We start from the raw sequence: 23978 nt of genomic DNA, 5'->3' as shown, positions 1-23978 counted from the left end.
TGGATGCTAATTTTAGATTGAAAACCTGTTAATAAGTCCTTAGGATAGTTCATCTTCTCCAGAAGAGCATAGATAAGCATGGACAATTAAAATTATTTAAAAGTATGTGTACATGTGTGTTGGGTGTACGTACATATGAGTCTATATATAAAGTAAGTTTCTTAGTGAACATTTTAGAAAAAAAAAAAGTCATATACAACCAAATTTACCAAAATGGTTTTGTTTTGTTTAGGCTCTTTCCCTTTCAAAAGAATTAGAAAATCAATACTTAAGCATATTACCAGAGTAAATATTGCTGTAAAGATGGTACAGTGTAGAGAAAATAGAGAATGTCAAGGTCATTGGTTCTAACATTTTAAAATGATCTCAATTTAATTCTTAATATTTTTAAATATACATCATTCACTATTTGGTCCTGCCAGGCATCCACACGGCACAATCAACTAAGTCTGTCAAATTAAAAAAAAAAAAATCAGAATTTAAACAACAGTGCCATATACATAGCTTCTTAATATGCACCTTTTTTTTTTTAAAAGAAAATGGGATTGTTCATGAAAATCATAGTGTGGAAAAGACAATAGATTTGTAACAAAATGGACACCAATGACTTTTTTAAAGGGCTTAGAGAGGGAAATCTATTTAGAAATATATCAAGATGAAATTTTAGATTAAAAAATATTTTCAAAACATTTGAAACAAACTTAGAAGAATACATAAAGAGATTTGCCCCATTATCATCAATAGGACAGAAATGATAAAACAGCATGTGCTTAAATATATAAACTAAGTAAATGTGAGTGACGGTTTTAAGATTATACTCCAAATGGAAATAAAAAGAACAGATCGCAGTAAGTGCTTTGCATGTGGAGTAAGTGAATATATAGTAAAATGAGGAAGCCGCAAAGCATTCTATCACACACACACACACACACACACACACACACACACACACAACCCTGCTGATGCAATTTTTAAAGTTGCTGTGCTACGAATTTTCTTCTTGGGGCGTGTGGTTTGCATTTGATTTAATGCTTTTGTTTTTAAATCAATTCATGGAAACAATGAAAACTAAAGCTGAAGAGATGCCACCTAATATCCAGTTAAGTGTATCCATCAGAAATTGTTTATTCAGTGAGTGAAGTTTCCTTTTCTGCCTGGCTCTCCTCGGCTCTAACAGTGAGACCGCCTCAGCGACTTGGGTGTCAAGATGCTGTTACTTGTCACACTGCCTTCTGGACGGTAACTGAGACTTGGAGAGATTGCTTTTGATAAAAACTTGTTACCTGCCCCTGATGGATGAGAGGCCGAAAATTTGAGTCCCATCCAGTTCTGAGTATACTCGTAATGCGCATCATCAATCTTACTTTTTTGCTAACATATTTTTGTACCCCTTAGATATTTCTGAGGGCTTCATTAGCATTTATCATCGTTTTGGGTGTGTCATCTACAAACCACATGTCCATTTTTCATTTGCCTTGAAGTAAGAAAAAAAAAAAAGAAAAGAATTCAAAACAAATCTAATGGAGAATCTTCAGCAGTGTGTGGGTTCTTCTGTGTTGTGGCATTTGGAAATTTTTAATTCATTGATTTTTTTGGATTGGCATGTAGGGACCTCAGTGGTACAAGTGACAGCAACAGATGCTGATGATCCTACATACGGCAACAGTGCCCGAGTGGTCTACAGCATTCTGCAAGGACAGCCATACTTCTCAGTGGAACCAAAGACAGGTAAAAAGTGAAATGTGCCTCTTCGTGTAACGTCATCATTTATCTGTTGGCATAGAATTAATATTAGTGATTTTTTAAAAAAAAACCTTTTATTTATTTTTTATCTTGATTTATTTTTGAGAGGTGGGGGGGGGGGGAGGGACAGAGAGAGAGAGGGAGACACAGAATCCGAAGCAGGCTCCAGGGTCCGAACTGTCAGCACAAGGTCGGATGTGGGGCTCAAACTCACAAACTGTGAGATCATGACCCGAGCCCAAGTCGGATGCTTAACCAACAGAGCCACCTGGGTGCCCCATTAGTTGTTTTTATGCGATATACTTGGTACTGATAACGGACGCTACGTTATTACTGGGCTTTTCTCAGTGGGTGTCCTGTGGGAAGAAACAGCCGATGATTTATAGTGGCATTAACATCTTTTAAGAATATTTTATTACATTTATCAGAATTTCTAGCAGAATTAAACAGAGTATTATATATTTAAAAAGTATTGAAGCTGCTGTCTCCTGACAAGAGAAGAAAATCTTGATTATTTATGTCACGTGTTATTTTTGTCTTGCCTCCTCTCACTCATTCACAAAGGAATCGCGGGCAGTTAAATTTAAATCTCAAGCAAAAATCTCCCTGCCAGGTAGTGGAGTAGGTAGCAGGTTCTGTTTATCTGTCTGGAGTCTGGTGTACTCAGGGAAATTAGTTTATGTTTTTATTTTTTATTTTTGTCAATATATGAAATTTATTGTCAAATTGGTTTCCATACCACACCCAGTGCTCGTCCCAACAGGCGCCCTCCTCAATACCCATCACCCACGCTCCCACCCCCCATCAACCCTCAGTTTGTTCTCAGTTTTTAAGAGTCTCTGATGCTTTGGCTCTCTCCCACTCTAACCTCTTTTTTTTTTTTTCCCTTCCCCTCCCCCGTGGGTTCCTGTTAAGTTTCTCAGGATCCACATAAGAGTGAAAACATATGGTATCTGCCTTTCTCTGTATGGCTTATCAGGGAAATTCGTTTAAATGTAGCAATTCGGATGATGAGCTGCCCAATCAAAAATTAAGTTGATTCTTTTTTTTTTTTAATTTTAGAAGAGAAACATATTTTTATGAGTTGAGAGCCTGACTGTGTGGAATATGTGGTTGGTTGGCTAGGTGTTCTGTTTTGCTCTGGAGCTGGAATAATTTACATTAAGTAAGACCATAATTTGGAGCGCTGTTATCTTGGATAGAAAATAATGGTTTATCTGTTCTGCTTTTCTGGCTCTGCGTGTTGGTGGGGGGGTGTGGAGATGGGTGGTTTGAGCCGATGATTTTCCTCACCACCATGACATCCAGAATTTCTCCATGTTATAACTGTTTTGTCTTCATCATGAAGAAAATTATTTTTCAAACAGCCAAGCTTATGATTAGGAATATTGGAGAGTACCTGTGACCTTCGATGCTGATTTGAATGCTACTCATACTGTGGTCCATATTTGTAAATGGTAATATTGATTCATTTTCAAATCACTGTGGAGGATCCATAGTGTAAGTGTCTTCTGAGAACGACAGGGGTAAGGTGCAGGAACAGAAAAATAAAATTCGATCCTAGCTCACCATTAGGATTTTTACAGAGACCGCGTTGTGTCTTTCACACCAATATGGTGGTAGAGTGTGGAAGCCACCTGGACAGTCTAACAGAGAAGAAACAGTTCCGATTAAGCAAGTATTGATGGAGAAGTAAACAAAAGTATTTGATTGGTGATATGAATCCTGTGACTATGGAATATGTGCTTGGGGCGGATTTAACGATAGATCTGAGAAGCCTAAATTCACACACCCACCCATTCCCTTATATATCTACTCTTTACAGCCTACAAAGACATTGACAAGTTTCTGACAATTTGCTCACAAATTATACACTTCTGCATTATATAACTTGTCCAAAAATAGCAGGCACTCATCCCTAGGGTTCAATATTTTGCGGGAACTCTTGATTGGCCGGTGATTTTAGGTTTGTGGTAAGATAACGGCTTTTTTTCTGAAGTCCAGTGGGGGTAAGGCCTCTGATTAAGTGGACAATAGTCTGTGTCGTGGGATCACATGATTAGTACTTCAAATTAATTTTAATTTCAGAATCTCAAGGATCGTGTAGAGTAGGAGATGAATTTAGTTTAATTTTGTTTAGACTTTTTCATACTGTAATTATGGTAATCATTGGGACTTCTCTTTCTAGAGTCATTAGTGCAGACAGATTCTGGGAATTTTTATCCTCTGCTAATTTCTCGTATGGATAGTGTATTATTTGCACAAATGTATTTTTTTTTGACAGAAATGGAAAGTTTTCAATCCTTAAGGGCATGGAGATCTGTAAATGAAGTTTGACTTAGTCTTCATATTCGGTGTCAGTCTGATTTGTATCTATGTGAGAAATGTGATTTTTCTAAACCTTTAAATGGAAGAGTTTTTGAGAAGAGGGTAAAATGTTTGATAGGAAAAACACTGAAAATATGCTAACTCCAGTATTTGTGAAAATAAGGCACAGAGCATCACTATTAGGTACATTTCTGTAAGTTTAACTTTGGTTTTCTCTTTTCTAATATTGACAATACCCACTACCGTTTATTAACCACACATCATGAACCTAGCATGGCTAAAACCTCCAGTCACATATTTCACCTGTCGCACTACTCACAACCCATGTGACCAGAGGGTAACTGTATTTTCTACCTTCATTTCTCCATCCATAAAACAAGAATGCAAGTAGCTGCAAAAGCCAACGTTAACAATTTGCTCTAACAAGCTAAAGGAATGGCGCTAAGAGGAGGATAAGGCAGCATTAAAAGGACTGTAGAGATGCCCATCCCCTGTCTCCGTGACGGCAACAAACTTCTAAGAAGCTTGTGGTCGTTCTCAGGTGTTCATCTAGTCTGTAACCTGCAAGCAAATAGATCCCGTGTTTCTGCCTATTTGATATGGGGCAGGACTGGCTACATAATTTGCAGTTCAAAATGGAAAAGCAGGCGCCGTCCTCTAAAATTAATAGGATTTCAAGATGTTATCAGCAGAGCAAGAAACCAAGCATGGGACCTGTGTGCCTGCAAAGGGCACGTGGCCAATGAGGCTGGCCCTGAAAAGTGGATTGAATGGGCAACGCCACTTGTCATTTAGGAGTTTCTTCTTAAACATGAGAGGTGTAACTGCGTGATACGCACGTCATATGTGACATGCCTACTGGTTAAGTCGTAATTTTACACAAGTAATTTAGTCATAATGAAGCCTGCCTCCCAAGTATGGCCTTCAACTACGTTCCATTCTGTGGTGTGGCTCAAGGTGTGGAGGGCCCTCACTCCCATCATGGCTTGCTGAGGACATCCTCTCACAGGTTGGAAGAGTCCATTCCTCAGCGACTCTTCATTTGAAGTTGACTGCGTCAGAAGCTTCCATGTTTACTATCATTGGCTCTTCTCTGGCTTTTTTGGTTCTGTTTCACATGCTTCGCTTATCGATAGACCAACCTAATAAAAACAAGGCCTAGAGGCACAATTTAGGAAAGAGTGTAAACCAATAGGAAGAGATTCAGCAGGTACATCTAATGCGTCCCAGATCCGCACCGCATGAAGCCCCGCAGCCCCGTGTCACCTGGGTCACGTGGTTGCCGAATCAACTGAGACCAGCCCAAGGCCTGAGTGTGCAGACGCCTGGCTTCAGTGATTGTTTGGTTCTCTAAACTGGGGTCGATTTCAGAACCGGCTCTTATCTGTTACATTTAAGACATATATAAATTCTTTAGAAGATTTCATGGTAAAAGAATATGCTTTAAAAAAACCAAAAATCATCAGTGGCTGGTAGGCAGAGAATCATCTGAAAATTTATTCCCAGACTCAAAAGCCAGAGAGATGTTCAGCAGTAATGAGGATAAATTTATGTTTCCTATGCCCAGTACTTTTTGTGGCCATGGATTATAAACAAATGAAAAGTTCTGGGTGATTGGGTCAGACGATACATCTATAGAAAACTGATTATTTCAGGGAGCTTAACATCTGAGCTCATCTCTCTTTTGAAGAGCTACAGGATATATTCTCATCATAAGGGGCTTAAAATGACTGATTATTGAAATTAAATAATATTGTTGTCTTCCATGAAAATCTCACGGAGCTACAGGGATCTGGTTAGAAAAGAATAGCCTTTACGACTTCAGAGTTACAGAGTGAACAATTTGCCGTATGTCTGTGTCCCTAATATATAGCAAAGTGCAAATCAACTCCAATGTATGAGAATTCTTTTCCAAATGTAGACAATTTTACTTAAAAGTAAAAAGCCAGCAAAAGTCATCGAACTGGAAATATATTTTGAATGTCCTGATGTAAATTCATTTCTCTCCCAATTATTCCAGTCTTGTCAAAAATATGCTTAATATTTGAGGTATTTGGAAATTACCTTTACTACCTGGATTACTCTGCAAACGTTGTGATGATTTTTGCTTTAGAAAAGTGCTATTTATAGGATTACATGTAAAGAAACAATTAGAGGTGTGAAAAATCAGTGAGTAACTTTGAATACCAGACTTTCTTAATAGTGCTATATTTCCTTACAAACATAATGCCACCAAGCAAAACCATGAAAGGATACAGTGTTCTCCTTGTTGAGTAGTTGAGATATTAAGGGCTCTCTCCACAACATAATAAAGGTGCGAGGATGAAAGTTCACTTGTACCTATTGATATTAGAAGGAAAAATAAGAGATGCGTAGAAATTAAAAAAAAGAATGGGAAATGATTCTAAACATAACTCATTAATATTTTGTCATCTAATGATACACACTTAATACTCCAGTATTCAAGATGGCCAATCCTCAATTTATTTAGAAGAAAAAAAAAAGGTTAGAAATAAATAAAGGATGATTAACATGAGAAACATAAGAAAGGAAAACAAAATGAAGAGGTTTAAGTCCCAGAACTCTTAGACAAAGATTACTTATGCTCATTATTACTGAGATCAGTGCTCACTGTTTTATGAATTGAGGTTAACATAAGTATTGAAGAACAAGTATATAATATTCATAGAACCGTGATGACACCAAGAAAAATATGTGTTAGACACTTACCAACTGAACCAAATGACTGTTTCCTTCGATTTTCATGTCTCTTGGATATGTCATATATTAAACACAAGCAGTATGTAGAGAGCCAAAGACTTCAGTGAAGGAGTTACTTAAAGAGACCTTGTATTGCTGTGTTTATAGCAGAGGTGCCCAATAAGAGAAAGTGGTTAACGTTTAAAAACAAAACAAAACTGCCCAACTCAAAGAAGTGTAATCTAAGCACTTAAAATATGGATGTGCTGTTGATGTGTGTATGTGTGGGGGGGGGATGTGTATTTGCTATCTAGTGCTCAGACTAAACAAAAGTATGGTTACTTAAGATAGTTTTAGTGCTGTTTAACTTGGAATCTTGGAACTGATAACAAATTGCTTAACTTTTAACTATACTACTGAAAAGCTTTTCTCATCTGTTTCCCATGCCTAGAACAGTTACCATACTGTAGAATATCGTAAAGTATAGGGCAGGCCTAGTTTAGTGTCACCTAGGCTTATACTTCGTGCTAAAATATAACACAAACTGTATATGAAATATAACACATATTATATATAAAATGTAACACGGCATTATTACATGTGTACGTTGAATTAGCAGCCCTTAAACTATTTAAATTGGCAGCCCTGAAAAAGTTATAAATTTGGAGAATATAACTTTTTGTGTTAGCCATGAGGAAAGAAAGAACCTTCATCCCAATTTAAAGAGCTGTTTTCAGTTATTTTATTTCCAAAGAACCATCCTCCATCAAGCAACTTGGTATGAGAAGTGCAGAGTACCAGAGTTTCTCTTTGTCAGGTCTGAATCAGTGAGGATTTAAATTCTGACTCCCCCCTAAAAGGTAGATTCTGTTTAATAAAATACATTAGACATCTTTCAAGCTATGGTCCTACGTGGATTAGTAAGACAGTCTGTTGGAAACGATGAAACTGCAAGAAATCTTAAAGATGACCGCATATTGCGAGTTTCAAGGTCTATATAGATCATTTTTAAATAGGTTTTTTGTTGATATCACCTTTGTGTACATGTACTAAGTATGTTAGGTATATAACACACATATAATTTGTATATTTACGTATACATGATTAAACTAAATTCCACCCCATAATTAAATATTATTGCCTAACATACCTATGCAATAATTAAATAGTTATTAATATAAAACAACCAGTTCAGTTCAACAATGATTATTCTGTCAAGTTTCTCCACTGAGCATCATGAAACTCTGGAATCAATTTCTCATACATCTGAAGCCTTAAGGGTGATCAATATTCAATGCAACTGATTAGAAGCAAATAACAACAAAACACATGAATGTTTTCAGTGTTGCTGATTTATATTAACATAGTTGTTCTCATCTTTGGTGCTTTGTCAGATCTTTCAGTATAGCATAAGATCATCCTGCATCATAACCACATCCACAAACATAGCCATAGGTTGAAATGGTGTTTTTGTTAATAAACGCAAATCATTCTCATTTTTTTCTTTGTAGACTATTTCAGTTGTTTTGCTCAAAGAGAGGTGGTAGGAACCATAGCTGAAAGGTTTTTGGTGATTTCATGTCACCTGTGAATGAAATTGTTAGAGAGCGTGAAAGAGAAGAAAAGGAGAGTTTCGTGACCATGTACCTCTATGGGTAACTGCCCATCATTGTAGATAAGGACTTCATGTTATTTATTTATAAGTTGGTATTTCCTGAACCATATTTTCATAAAATCTAAACATCATCTCTCTCTCTCTCCAGTATCTAGAAGCCCTGCTTGTCCATGTTATAGCATTCTCTATGTTTTGTAATATTGTGTATAATTATTGTACCCCCTGGTCTTTAATATGCGTTAAGATTATTTAAAATAAGCAAAACAACAAAAGGCAACAACTCAAGAGCGACTTGCTACCTCTGTCAGTGTTCTTCGCCAGTATAAATGCAATGATTCATGATGCGTTTTACTGGGATTTGAAATTTTACAGGAGTCATCAAGACCGCCCTTCCAAACATGGATAGAGAGGCTAAAGACCAGTATTTGCTTGTTATTCAGGCAAAGGATATGGTTGGTCAAAATGGAGGACTCTCAGGAACTACGTCAGTCACCGTGACCCTAACTGATGTCAACGATAACCCACCTCGCTTTCCTCGAAGTAAGCTGGTTTGTTAAATGTCCCAAGTCCCCTAATTTTCCTTGCCAGTCTATACAAATGTCTCTCAAAGGGGATTTTTCCAAATGCTTTTCAAACAAGTAATTATCTTATTACAGGGGCGTGGTTTTAATTCAGAAGTGTGGAAATCCTATCTTTGTATTACTTCTGTCTTCGATATATTATGGTTTTTCTTTGGTTCACGTTTTTAATACCGGACAGTTACTAAGTTTGTTTATAGATTCATCTGTTCATTCTAAGATCTTCTTTGCACACATTCTGTAATTATGAGATTGTTGCCAATTAGTAACGTTCAAATACATACATTCTGTACACTGACAGTATTGATTTATTTTTAAAGAGAAACATAGAAGAACATGCAGCATTTTCATTTTTTACTCTACACTTTTTTTTTTTTTACCACTTCATGCACATTAAACATTCCTATAGCAATTCGACCACCTCTTTCTTGTGCAAACGTTCAGTGTTTCAAAAGTCAGTTCAAAGAACCAGAAAACCATATGGCCTCAATTTAGTTTCTATGACCAAAGTGGCTTTTGACTCAGCCAAGGAAAAGGAAAGAAAAAAATCTAGGTAGATATGCCTTGATTATATAAAAGCATTTCATCTCAGTCTCTTTTAGTTTTTTTTTTTTTCTTTTTTTTGTGTGTGTGCAGTATTTCTTTACAATGCTCAGGAAAATTAAGGAAATTGTATAGACTACAATATCTCTAAAATATTTGTTCTATAGAAATGGGAAATTAAGCTCCCTTACAGATCTCAGAAACCAATAAACTCAAACAAGGAAGCTTTCTGTGTAAACATGAAGTTGCTATATTTTCCAGCAAATATTCCATCTGTGGATGTTTCATTTTTATTTTACACATTTTTTTATATTTATATTATTTACAACAGACATTTTAAATTTTTTTAATGTTTGTTTGTTTATTTATTTATTTATTTTTGAGAGAGAGACAGAGCATGAGGGGGAGAGGGACAGAGAGAGAGACACAGAATCAGAAGCAGGCTCCAGGCTCCAAGCTGTCAGCACAGAGCCCAATGCGGGGCTCAAACCCACGGACCATGAGATCATGACCTGAGCTGAAGTCAGATGCTCAACCGACTTGAGCCACCCGGGCGCCCCTATACAACAGATGTTTTAATGCCTCCACACAAAATAAAGTGAAATTACTCAAAATTCAGCATTCATAAAAAATGAACTTACCCTTAATTGTGCCTTTGATACCTTATAATGGCAGAAGAGAGGAAGGTTTTGTAGAATAAACAAAACAATCATATAATTATATTGGGCTCACAATCAAATTAACTGTTCTTCTTTAAGCCTACAGCGATAAGAATTGATACTTAGAATTTGTGTTATTCCAGTTGTCATGATTGGATAAGACACAGTACAGGTTTTCTAGCTTACTCTAGATAGTCTCCTGCTCATTAAAGTGAGGGAAGGCAAGGAGGGAAGGCTCAGATTTTCCGGACTGCCTGTAGCTAATATTCTAACCTTGAAATTTCTGGATTTTACTAAGGTCTCTTACGGATGTGTGAAAGAGATCACTTGAAAGTCATCAGCATCTCTTGTCATTATTTTTTTTAATCAGTAACTTGTCACAAAATGTAGAAAGTTGCCAACAATAGTAATTCTGAACTGAACACGTGGTCCCTTCATATGGATACATTTTCCTTTTTCAGTTCCTCTCGAAGAGAGTCTTTTCATAAGAAAGTGAAAATGCACCACGTTTAACAACCAGAAGGGAATGGAATAGGTGGAAAAAGCAGGAAAAAATAGAAGATCAGGGAAAACTGTTTCTGAGGAGTTTTCTAGTTTCAAAGGGATGGTTCATGGTCATGGTCATCTGCTTCCCAAACTTTTTTTTTTTTTTTTTTTTTTTTTTGACTTTGAGGATGGTGAAGAGGAATTTTTACAAATGAAAGTTTGAAAAGCTTCTCTGTTTTTGCTTCTCTTTCCTTTTGTTTGAATAATACGGCCTCTGCTCTTGTACCGTTGTGTTCCAAATCACTTCTACATAAACCCACACAGATAATCCTTCCTGATAAATCTATGAGCTAAAGCAAGACCCATATTGTCTTTCATCAACTCCCTGGCCCAGTTTTCTGACACTTTCATAGTAACAGACACTGTGATGTAAATTCTAACAATAATTCATCGGTACTATTTAGACCTGTATTTGCCCATTGGAAGCCTAAGCTATACAATTTTTGTTTTTAATTATGTCGATTCACTGGTTATCTAGTAATCTTCTTCATAATTGTTTTAAATATATTTTATTATTAAAAGAAGCATATTTCCCACCACTAGAAAAACAGGAATCGAGATTCTTCTCACACCTTTCCTCAGACTGTTTCTGCTGTTGTATAGTGATTATCTAACCATCACCATGAGATTTCTCGAGTCTCTATGAAACTCGTCATTTATCTGATATTGCCTTAGCATCTTTTTTATGAACTATGAACACAAATTAAGCAAGGATGATGCAAAAGAACCAAATAGGTTTTATTGGTTAGCTTTTGTATAAAGCGTGTTCAATCCTTGATTTGAATTTCACAGGGTCTTACCAGTATAATGTCCCAGAATCATTGCCAGTGGCCTCTGTTGTGGCCAGAATCAAAGCAGCTGACGCAGATATAGGAGCTAATGCTGAAATGGAATACAAAATCGTGGATGGTGACGGATTAGGGATTTTCAAGATTTCTGTTGACAAAGATACACAGGAAGGAATCATTACTATACAGAAGGTAATATTTTCTTTATTCTTATTTTCTGGGAGGGTGACACCACGGAGCATACTAAGAACCATGTTTACTTTGATGGAAGAATGTATTAGATAAAATGAATGGCCATATGGAAATATTGTTATGTTATCTTTAGGAAGAAAGCTATGCGTTTACTTTTAGGTGTCAGAATCATAGAGAATCGCGAATGGCATTCGTAATCATGCCCTGCAAGTCTGTTCTCTAAGTACGAGGATAGACTTATCGTAGTTCTGTGACCGTAATGCCCACTGGCACATTAACTGCAAACTGTCAGCACAAAGCCTGCCACCAGGTTTGAACTCACAAACCATGAGATCATGACCTGAGCTGAAGTCAGAGGCTTAACCAACTGAGCCACCCAGGCACCCCACAAATGTACTGTTTCAAATGTCCTAATGGAGAGGGGAAGATGTTTCTTTGTTGACTATTCCAGGAATGAAACCCTAAAATCAACCACAGGTCTTTGTGAGCAAACTAGACAAACACTCCATCTCTGTGAAAAAAAGTACAAACTTGGAAATAGCGACCAAAGTGTTGAAGACTTGCTACATTATCAGTTATTCCTTTTTAAAGTTTATGCTAATTGAAGTACTTAAAGAATTCATACAAACAGAGCATGAAAAGTTGTGAAGCCTGTCATAATCCCTTAAGTGTAAGTGCAGAGGAGATAGAAAATTATTATAATCCTAACTAAAGACTGTTTGTCATAGTATATTTAAATTAGCTCCCAACACTGATTAGATATGGGAGAAAATGAGCTGTTTACTCCCTTTGCTCTGTATAGACATGATCTTTGACAACTGTTAAATTAAAAAAAAAGGGAAAAAGGAATTATTACAGAATATAGTCTTATTGTCTCAACTAAGGACTGAAAATTAAAACGTGAAAATCCCACCCCCCAAATAATGGAATTTTATGCCAGTCTGACAATCCAGGTGTATAACTCTGTAATTAACACTCCTGGATAATTAACACATGTCAATAAAGAAAGTTATATTTTAGTTGTTACCGGAAAACATATGTTTGATTTCAGGCCAATGGGCAAAACATTTCTGCAATTATTTCCAGTGGACAGCTGCTGTTTTAGCTCAGCTGGTGACAATCTGTGTAAAAAAGTTTTAATAACTAGGACAGGCCAACTGTTGGCAAAATGTTTTGTTGTCTAAAATAAAAGAAATGCAGTAAAGTACAGTGCTGCTCAGAGATTTCAAAGATTCAGCTGAAATATTCATCTGAAATCAGTCTGTTCATACTGAAAAATTTTTAATATATATTGAAATTATTTTTGTTGAACACGCGCATTTCATATATTATAAAGAGAGCATAAATCACTGAAAAACATATACACAAATATATATTTGATATTTGTTGCAGTAATAAGAGTATGTCCAATTTCTTAATATTTTTTGAAGTTTTAGAGAATTGTTAATTCTGGTCACAGTCAAATAGGATACTTTTTTTGTTTTCTTTTTTAAATTTAAAGCTCTGAAGTCATTTCTAACTTCTCTTCTTTCTCCTTTTTGAGCCATATTAGCTCTTGGCTGTAGGTTTATTTGTATTTTTCTATTGTCTTTAGCACTATCCTAAGGTTGGTTATCATTACTCACTCCAAAACTATTTTAAAAGCTCCCGAGCTCACAACCTGTTTATAGCTTCTCAAATCCATCTTTTGTTTAAATTGCTGTTCAAAATTCAAAACCACTTTATTAGTCCAACTAGATTGAAAACAATCTCCCTTATACTAAGGAAATAGGAGAGAGTGATGAGACAAAGTGATAGGAGGCAGTAAAATAATCATTAAAGAGGTTATATATTTAGAAATTCCAAAGAATTCATTGAAGGATTTTTAGAATTAACAAGAGCTTTCAATATAAGAGCTACAGTAGTCAATTTCAGTGAAATTGGGGTCTGTATTTCATTCCAGGTAAAATGCTACCAGAAGTTCCTCACAGGGAGTACAGTGAGCAAAAACCTGTATGAGTCCCATAAATTCAGTATTCTTTCTGTACTAGAGAGTAGTGAAATCATCTGTGAAATCCAGAATGGATTTTTGAAACTGAGTCACGAGAGCATTCTTACTAAAACCGGGAAATTCTGAAAGACGACAAAGGAAGCATTCTTCCGTTGTTCTTAGACTATTTTAAAATTTTCATTTAGAAAAACAATAGAATGCTATGGGGAATCCATAAAAATGACCCTTTTTGTGATAGGTTTTTTAGTCTCTCCTAACTATAGGAAAACATCTACAACCAGGTGCTGCTAGGATTTGATGTATGTATTTATTCTGATGATTGTGAACACCTCTAAAGATTATTTCACATTTGGACAACCGAGTCCCATTGTCTCCATTCAGATAGTCATTTCTCTTGGAATTAGGTTATTTGGTACCTGTGAACCGTGCTTCATAATCACCTGAACTTGTTTTCTCTCGACTCTGTAGTATAATAAAACTTCAGTTATTTGTTTTTTCATAAACAATGCACTGTCATGATTATAATGGGATTTATTCCAGTTTGAGAAGATTGTTGTCATATTTTGAGACATTTACATATGTTACACTTTGCACAGAGTGAACTTAAGAGCAGAGAGCGAAGAATAGGAAAACTGTCTTTTTAAAGAAGATACATTAGTAAAAGAGAAATATGTACAGAACTGTAGATTACTTTAAGTTATGCTATTATTGCCCCCTGTCTTGTATAAAAAATGTTTATAAATAGGACCAAATAGGCAGAATCCACAAGGCTAAAGGTTTTTGTAGGTATTGCCACAGAATTAGTTTTCTGCAACTTAAATATTCACTCTATACATTAGGAATAAACATGATTACATAGTTTAAGTGTTGTTTAAAAATTATGACAAAAATACAGTGATTCACAGTTAAAGTGCCGTACAAGCTGGTTCTTTGGCCATTTATGAATGATTTAATGCTAACCTTGGCGAGCAGTTCTACAGGGCTTCAAAATTCACAAAGTGTCAACATAAATATTCCTCCATGTGAGTGAACACTGTTTTTTTTCCCCACTTAGAAGTTCTTCTGCTTGCAGTCTCATATCCTAATTTACGGGGGGTGTCCTTTAGCTTTCTACTTTTCCTTTGAGATATGTCAGTCCTGTCTCTAACGTACTTCAGTTTGCAATACAAGACCTCAGCAGGGGTTAACGACGCAGTTTTGCTTTTCTAAAATTCATTACCATAGAGTCACAGTGCAGTAGAAAAGGATGTGTGTTCAAGACGCATTGCCTGTGAAGGACAAGTACACATTCCTCTCCGGCCAACAGATGGTGTTTGGTGGGTCACATGGTCACTGTCAAACAGCATGTTTAAGCTGCTTCTGGCCGATTCTGTGCTATCTTCATAATCTCCTTATATTCATACCTTAAGAAATTCAGAATGACGCCAAAGCCACGAAATAATAAAGCATTACTGTAGAAGGATCCATAAGGTGGCCCGCACCCATCCACCGCTGGGGAGAAAGAGTTCAAATACGCAGTTTCCTTCGAACCTTCAACTCGGCCGCAAGGATTTCTGAGCTCCCGGGTTTACCATCTTGTTATTGAAACGTGTCCTTTGTTGAGTACTTGAAGTGATGAGGGGCTAATCCCCAGAGTCAAGTTTGTATTTCAGCATTTCATACAAGGCTGTTTGTTGATGTATAGTGGAGGAAACTGACAACATTCACAATTCTTCTTTTTTCTTATTATTACATTTTTCTTTCAAGGATCCAATTCAATTAATCCCGCTGTGGAGGCACGTTCCTCAAAATGGAACAAAGATGTTTCCCTTATTTGACCGTGAGAAGGCACAAATTTGGAATTAGTTTAAAGGCTGACTGTCATAAGGTTAATACAGTAACTCTAGTTGACTTCTGAATTTCAGATTATATTTTCCAATTAATTCAACCCATTGTTACTGTATATATTTAAGTAGATCCTTCTGTCATTTTAATCATTATGCTCATGTGTGCATATGTATAGGCTCTCTGCTTATCAACGTATAAACTTACCTGTGTGTGAATAGCCAAGAGTAGAGATGAATTTAAGGTCTTAAAAAGGAAGTAAGAAATTGACAGTCTCTGAAGGAAGTTGATAGTAATGTACATGTCAACGCATGATAGTCTTGATCAAAGAGGCAAAGGCCATGTTCGCTTGGGAGTATTTTCTGTTTGCTTTGATTTTTTATAGTTATCAGAGCAATGTTCTTGGAATATATGTATGTCAAAGACATTTTTCAGTGAGTCCATCACTATTTTTTTTTTTTTTTGCTTAGTATAAACAAGTCACAGATAATGTACAAATTTTTCCTTTACTTCTGTCTCTTTTTCCACGGTGTGTTGTTTCCTAAATTAGCTTCATTGGGTAGGCTTCCAAGAAAGAGATATTTAAGAAAGAGATAAGAAAGGATTTAGTGATTGTGTAAGAAAATTGGAGAGAGAATTTAAGGAGAAAACTAATGTTTCTAGCATGAGTAACTGGGTAAGTGTGTCCTTGAATAGGGGTGTGCAAATGATTAATATGTTTTGGAATACACGTGAAGCGCCTATGATATCTGGATAATAATGTCTAGGAGGTCATGAATAAGGATTTGCAGCTTAAGGCAGAGGCCTGGAGTACAAACTTAGGTCTGGGAGGCATTACCATATGCTGCATGACAATTACAATTAAAGGGACACTGGAGAATTCCCTAAAGCATGTATGGAAAGTAAGGGAAAGAGGTGCCTGGCTGATCTGAGGGTTGTGAGTTCAAGTCCCACAGTGGGCATAGAGCTTAGTTAAAAAAATAAATAAATCAAGTGAGGGAAAGAATGCTTTAGACACTGGTGAAACTGAAAACTTTAAGTTAGAAGGGCAGAGAAGAATTCAAAAAAGGGAAATTGTTTTATTCTTCCAGCATTAAGGTATTTGTAGAGAGTTTAAAAATAAGTAGTCAAAAAGCAAATTAAATACATATATATACACATATATGTATATACGTATATATGTATATATAGACACATATATACGCATATATATGTGTCTATATATATGCGTATATGTGTCTATATATACATACAGGGGCACCTGGGTGGCTCAGTTGGTTGAGAGTCCAACTTCAACACAGGGCATATCTCACAGTTTGTGAGTTTGAGCCCTGCATTAGGTTCACTGCTGTTAGCACAGAGCCTACTTCAGATAGATCCTCTGTCCTCCTCTCTCTGTCCCTCCCTTGCTCGAGCTCTGTCTCAAAAATAAACCTTAAAAAAAGTATACACACACACACGCATGCACACACGCACAGAAAAGTAATTGCATATATTATCAATAGAGGAGGGAACTGATGGAGCCTGGAATCTATTTTAGGTGATAAAGACAGAATATAACCAATCAGGAAATGATTAGAGATGGAATTCAAAGAGATCACATGTCTAGACATGACCCCTTCCCACCATTTCATTGGGCCATTTCAAGGCTAGTTTGGTTCACTTTTACTGGCTATGCTGCCATCACCTGTCGCAAACTGAAGCCACCAACTTTTATTCTGTGTCTCTCCACAACTGTGTCAGCCATCCATTGCGACTTAACCAATTACCCCCCAAATGGACTACTTTAAACAACAGTTTTTCTTTAGGTCATGACTTTGTGGGTGAGCAATTTGGTGGGGGGTTAGCGGAGTGATTTTTCTGCTGGTCTTAAGTAGGCTCATCTAAGTGGTGAGCTCCTGGTCAGCTTGGTGGCTTCTCCATGGAGGTGGCTGTCTGCTGGGACAACAAGAGGGGCAGTGTGGCTCACATCATCCAACAGCTAACCTGGATTTATTCCAAGAACGGCAAGAACAGAAGCTGCAGGGACTCGCGACGCCGATGTCTAGAATTGGCTCATCACTGCTGCCACATTATATTCATCAGAGCAACACAGGCCAGTCCAGATTTGAGCAGTGAGTGGGAAATACACACATGTACACACGCACACGAAAAGAAAGGAGCTATAAACATTGTGGACGCTGGGAAAGTAGAAAAAAGATTTTGAGTCCCAGCTGTGCTCCAGAGAGACTCAGCTCAAAAAATCTTCACGGTGCACATAGAAGGAATGGTGGAAGTAAGACTCTCAGGTCAGCTGACGTCTACTCTCGCCTTCTCTCCTGTGTCAGCTTTACTCACAAAATAATTGTGTGAATCAAAATAAATCAGTATTTGCCACCGTTTGGTAAAGGCTCCCAGGAAAACACGAGCTAAACTGCCTTTGGGTCATAATCTGGGTTCGGCTTGCCTGAAAATGCGTGAGACCCTTCTGTAGGGCGTCCCTTGGTATCCTCAGTCGTGCATGCTGGGAAATAGAGACCTCTGCCTGGGCTGTTGCGTGAACCAGGTGTTAGATGCTGGGCAGGAATGTAGTCTTTTGCAAAGGCTTGTTTCCTGTTTTCCGCTTATGAAAATCAAAACAGTCTAGTAAATTCACAGTAGGAGGTTCTGGTACACAGAACCCTGTGCCTTCCCAGAGAGATCTCTACATCCTAATCTCCGGAACCTGTGAATAGTTTATACTACAAAAGGAATTCTGCAGATGGGATTAAATTAAGGAACTCAGGATGGGGAGATTATCCTGGATTATCTACTTGGGCTCAATGTAATCACAAGGTCTTTATATGAGGGATGCAGGGAGAGTCAGAGTCAGAAAAGAGATGTGATAACAGAACCAGAGAAAGAAGTGATAGGTTTTAAAGATGGAAGAAGGCGGGCGTGGGGGGGGGAGGCGGGTGCACCTGGGTGGCTCAGTCTGTGAAGCGTCCGACTTTAGCTCAGGTCATGATCTCACCGTTGTGGGTTCGAGCCCCAGGTCGGGCTCTGTGCTGACAGCACAGCCTGGAGCCTGCTTCGGATTCTGGGTCTCCCTCTCTCTCTCTCTGTCCCTCCCCGAGGCCTTGAGAAGGAACGCATCCCCTGCCAATACCTTGATTTAGACTTCTGCACTCCAAAGTCGTAAAACAATACTTTGATGTTTTTTAAGCCGCTAAATTTATGGTGGTTTGTTACTGCAGTAGTAGGAAATTAACACATATGTGAAATGGAGCATTTCTGTGAGTGGGAAAGCTAATCCAGACAATAATATAAAAGAGAAAGCAAGACATTAACTAGGCCTGCATAAGAATCTGGGTAATTCCTGATTTAGGCATTCTGTGCTCAAGTTGAAATAATGTACCATGGCAGTGCACATTTTGGTGATAACAGCCCTCAGTGTCTCTCACTGGAATCTCACCCACCCCCCACTATGGACTGCTTGTTTCCAAGTCAGTTTTACAGGATTTCTCCCACTTTCTTCCTTTTGTCATTATCCTGAGATTAACTCCTACTACTTTGGTTTGTTTGTTTTAGATGATCTGATTCATTCTGATTTTCTTTCTTAGTCTGTGGGAACAAAGACACTGGAGCCACCCTGTGTGATTAGGAGCAAGAAAGTCAATCTGTCTTGACTCAGTTCTAGATTTGTTAAAAAGATCTGTTAGGAGCTGTATTATCTTGTGAGAATCAATGATGTTAATAATACTGTTAAACACTTAGCATGATAACTTGCATATGGTAAGGCTATATAAATGTGTTGTATTTTTATTTCTTTTATTATTTTATAAATTATTTTTTAGAGAGAGCATGAGTGCAGGAAAGAGGCAGAGGGAGGGAGGGAGAGAGAGAGAGAGAGAGAGGGAGGGAGGGAGGGAGAGAGAGGGAGAGAGAGAGAGAGAGAGAGAGAGAAAATCTTAATTAGACTCCACACTCAGAGCAGAGCCTGACATGGGACTCGATCCCACGACCCTGGGATCATGATCTGAGCCAAAATCAACCAACTGAGCCATCAGGGCGCCCCATCAATGTGTATGGTTAATGGGGAATACATCGAGCAGCTTACAGTTCTACCTCTTTGTGGATTAGTTCAACTAAAAATCTGAAATGTATGTGCATTTAACTGATTGTCTCAGATTTTTTTAAGTTACAGAATGGAGATGTGTTATGATGCCTGCTTGAATTATCTCTTTTTTTTCATATCAAGATTAAGAGATGTTAATTTAATTACTCATAGAAGTCAAAAGATACCTGTGTGGCTAGATAATGGAGATAGTTACTCCCGATATGTATATCTTTACTTTATTCCTAATGGGTTGACATAACTTAATGTTTCGGGCTTAAACATTTCTGCAGTTATTCATAAGATCTTTGGTGGGGTACCAATTTACCTATAGAGTACCAAAAATTTTCTGTGTAGTAGTAATAGTATATTAGCAAAATGTGAATATTTGTATCAAGTACCTGATACAGAGCTGGGTTAAAGTATAATTTTTTGAAAAATTAAGATAATAATTCTCCTAGAAACATAAACTCGATGTGGTGGTGTCTCATAATCTTTTTTTGCTTAGTCTAAATTTGCTTATACTTATTTTGCGACGTTTCAGATTATTTGTCCTTAAATATTTTTAATGCATCAACATAATGCATCCAAATATAGAATCATATAACAATTTGAAACCTGTGTTTCCCTTCTCTTATCCTCTATAAAAAAAAAAAAAAACAGTACTCTATTGTCCAAATCTGAACATAGGTTTTATGATTCACAGGAGTTTTCAAGGCAAATAAAACCTTCAGAAGATGCTAAAATCACTTGCACCTGTCAGCAAAAATGGCACTGGACAAATTTAAACAGCTTAAGACAGACTTCAAGGATATTGCAGTAGGAGAAGGAGACCATAATTCAGTCTAAACTCAAGTCAGAGGAGGGCGCCTGTGTGGCTCAGTAGGTTGAGTGTCTGACTCTTGATTTCGGCTCAGGTCATGATCTCAGTCTTGAGATTGAGTCCCACGCTCGATTGAGCATGGTGCCTGCTTGAGATTCTCTCTCTCCCTCTGCCTTCCTCCCACTCCCATGCACACTTACTTTATCTCGCTCTCTAAAAAAAAATTTTTTTTTAATAATAATAAACTCAAGTCAGGTGAGAAAGAGGGCTACCGAGTTAGGATTTAGTATCTACGAAGAGAGATAACGACATTTGTCTGTCCTGATTGGCTTTACCCAAAAGTAAAGTAGATTTTCTTGTACCTTTATGACAGGGGGTAGTTTTACAACTTGGAGTAAGGCTTAGACTGAAGGTTGGCTCCTACCTTCCACAGCAGCCAGCAGCTAGAGGGTCTGTCTTCCTTGATAATGACATTTCAAAGAGATGGCTCCCCATTTCTTGAGGAAGACATTTCTGGGCTGTAAAAATGGCAAGATTTTTTTTTTTTAATTTACCTCTCAAAAGGGCAGAGAATGGGCTAATGTACAAGCTGTCTAAGAAAAGGGCTGTCAGGGGCCAAAGTCAGGAAGAAGCCTACCTAAATTTAGGCAAGTGGGAAACATGAAGACCTCTGTGGGCACAACCCAAGAAAGGGTGAAAATAAAGGCAATAATGCAGTTGCACATGATAAAGGTGTGTTTTGCTTTTGAAAAGTACTTGGGGGGAGTAACTTTAGAACTCTTTTCATTGTATTTAAATGCTATTTAAATTTATCCTTGCTGAGAGACCTTTTTCAAGGTTGTGGGTCATTTTTAAGGTTTTGGACAGTAGGTTTATTTGAAATCATTGTAAAGGGAAAATTGTGAGTGGGGCTATTTTTCCATAGGTATGGCCTCATTTAGGCCCACTTACTAAAGGGAGACAAAAGATTTCTATTGGTTTGATCAACAAGTAGGGAGGATATTGAATACAAAACAATATGCTTTGATCCAAAAGACGGCTGGAATCTCCAGAGAAAGAAGTGTTTTACAAATGACAATCTTCGTGCTTTTGCACAAAATCAACATTAAATATAAGACACTAAATATATAGACGGGGGACACACACACACACACGCACGCTCTAATCAGCTCTTATGGTACCACTCCATGTTTAGAAGAGCAGAAAGAGAACAATCTGCAAAGGAAAAGGTTAACTTGGGGGGTGCCTTGGTGGCTCAGTTGGTAAAGTGTCCGACTCTCGATTTCAGCTCCGGTCGTGATCTCATGAAACATGAGATGTCATGAGATCGTGAAGCCCTGCGTCAGCACAGCCTGGTTGGGATCCTCTCTCCCTCTCATTCTGCCCCTCTCCTCTGCACGCATTGGTGTGTGCATGCACACGTTCTCTCTCTCAAAATAAATGAATATTTTTAGAATTTTTTTTAACGTTTATTTTTGGAGAGAGAGACAGAGTGTGAGTGGGGGAAGGGCAGAGAGAGAGGGAGACACAGAATCCGAAGCAGGCTCCAGGCTCCGAGCTGTCAGTATAGAGCCCGACACGGGGCTCGAACCCACGAACCACGAGATCATGACCTGAGCCGAAATCAGACGTTCAACCGACTAAGCCACCCAGGCACCCCAATAAATATTTTTTAAAAAGAAGAGTTTAATATGGATCAATTCCTAAACATCAACTTCTGCATTGCTCAAAAGAACAAGAGCTAAAAGGAGGCTGTTGAGCTTAATGAGAGCACCTTTGGCTATAGACCAGTAGCCAAGCTATATGGAGAAAGAAGAATGTAGTGCAGTGATTTTGTTAAATGAATTCATGATTATGTTTTAACTTAGGTTCTACTATTAAAAATGCTAAAAATGGCAGGGGGAACTATGAAGACCCCACTCTATATGACATATTTTTTTTTAAATCCAAGCCACCATATTATAAAGTGATTTTACTGAAGGTGTAGGTGTCATGGGGGGGGGTGTCCTCTTCCAGAAGAGGAAGGCATGGTCTTAACTTTCAATGGATTTGCTCATAATCTAGCAGGAAATAATGGCACTAAGAATGATAATGACCAAGTGAATATTTGTACAGCGATTGCTCAGTGTTGGGCAGTGTTCTACGTATTTTAAAGCAAGGAATACTTTATAGCAAACCTGTGAGGTCGGCGATGTAGGCAGGTGCCTAAATTTGATAATGCCATACAATACGAAGCCCTAATTGCTCTTCGAGCCTGCTTTTTGTAGCAGGAAGGGGATAGGTGGTGGGTGGACGTGGCCTTGAGTTCACGTAATGTGCCTGCCCTTCTACACATGTAACTCTACACTTCCATTGTAACTCTCTGCTGTTTGGTTTTCACATCAATTAATAATACTAGCCTTGCATCGTTTTCAATGTACGTTAAAAATGTGTATAAAACTTCTTGTTCATGGTTAGCCTTCAACATAAGGTTTATTATGTGTTAGGTACGGGGATTCTGGGAACACTCAAAAGAAAAGGTGATCACGAGTATCCTTGAGATTTCAATAAGAGAAACGGAAGACAAAATTATGTGGGAAAGAAGGGCCAGCAGGCGATACGAACTGGAAGACGAAGTGTGATGCTCGTAGTGAATAGTTCGTTTTAATTGTAGTAAAAAGGATGGGAGAAAGAAGGGTGAGCATCTAGTCTGGAAAAATAAGCTTATTCTCTTGGGCTCCCTAGATCAGGGGTTGACAAACAACTGCCTGTCTGCTGTTGTACAGCGCCAGAGCCCAGGGTGGTTTTGTGTTTTTAAAATGATGGAGAAATCGGGAAAGACGGATGTTGTGTGATACGTGAAGGTTATATAAAATGTAAATTTCATTGCCTGCAAATGAAGCGTTATTGGCTCACAGCCACACTAATTCATTTGCAGGGGGCAGAGAATGCATACCCTGCAAAGCCTAATTATTTAGTATTATTTCCTTACAGGAAAAAGGTTGGTCACCTCTGCCGCAGTTATACTGCTTAGTTTTTAATTACGCTTTTTATTTTCATTCCAGTATAGTTAACACGTAATATAGTGTCATATTAGTTTCAGGTGTACAGCCGGCTGATGGGACAGTTCCGCACATTCGTCCGTGCTTGTCAAGATGAGTGAACTTTTCAAGCCTTCATCCCCTTTGCCAGTGTCACCACCCCCACCCCACCTCCGCTCTGCTAACCATCAGTTTGTTTTCTGCAGTTTTTTTTTCTTTTTAATCCTGAAGTTTCTCATCTCTGATGGCAAAAACAAACAAACAAACAAAAAACAGCCCTGTTTTATAGTCTAGGAAATCAGATACCCAATAAGCTGCTTTCTTTTGGTGTCTCTGACATACGGGTCACTTGACAGATGAAAGAACAGCTTCTACAGGTCCCAGATATGTCTCTATGACATCACTGGTTTGGGTCTATGTGATTTCCGTTTGAACTCAGGTTCTCATTAATCCTACATCTTGCTTGCTATTGTGGGCGACAGCATGAACAGTGTTTTGGTCTGATTTCCAGTGACATATGGTCTCCAGTGATATGTAGCTTCTAATATCGAACA

General features: G+C 37.8%; 1 protein-coding gene across 2 annotated transcripts in view; it reads left to right on the top strand.

Moving 5' to 3' along the window:
• Positions 1 to 23978, top strand: part of CDH7 (cadherin 7) — a 105858-nt gene that overhangs the window by 45082 nt on the left and 36798 nt on the right. Inside the window, exons 3-5 of one of the 2 annotated variants that reach the window (XM_047086305.1) lie at positions 1609 to 1728; positions 8759 to 8926; positions 11505 to 11692. In XM_047086305.1, the coding sequence (XP_046942261.1) occupies positions 1609 to 1728; positions 8759 to 8926; positions 11505 to 11692 (476 nt within the window). The remainder of the gene's footprint in view (positions 1 to 1608; positions 1729 to 8758; positions 8927 to 11504; positions 11693 to 23978) is intronic. The other variant, XM_047086306.1, reaches the window with a different exon arrangement.

The sequence above is a fragment of the Lynx rufus genome, unplaced genomic scaffold, assembly GCF_022079265.1.
Source record: "Lynx rufus isolate CCGP_SWC_20201006 ecotype Redwood Valley unplaced genomic scaffold, mLynRuf1.p SCAF_20, whole genome shotgun sequence".
Classification (NCBI taxonomy): Eukaryota; Metazoa; Chordata; class Mammalia; order Carnivora; family Felidae; genus Lynx; species Lynx rufus.
This window is presented reverse-complemented; position numbering and strand designations above follow the sequence as displayed.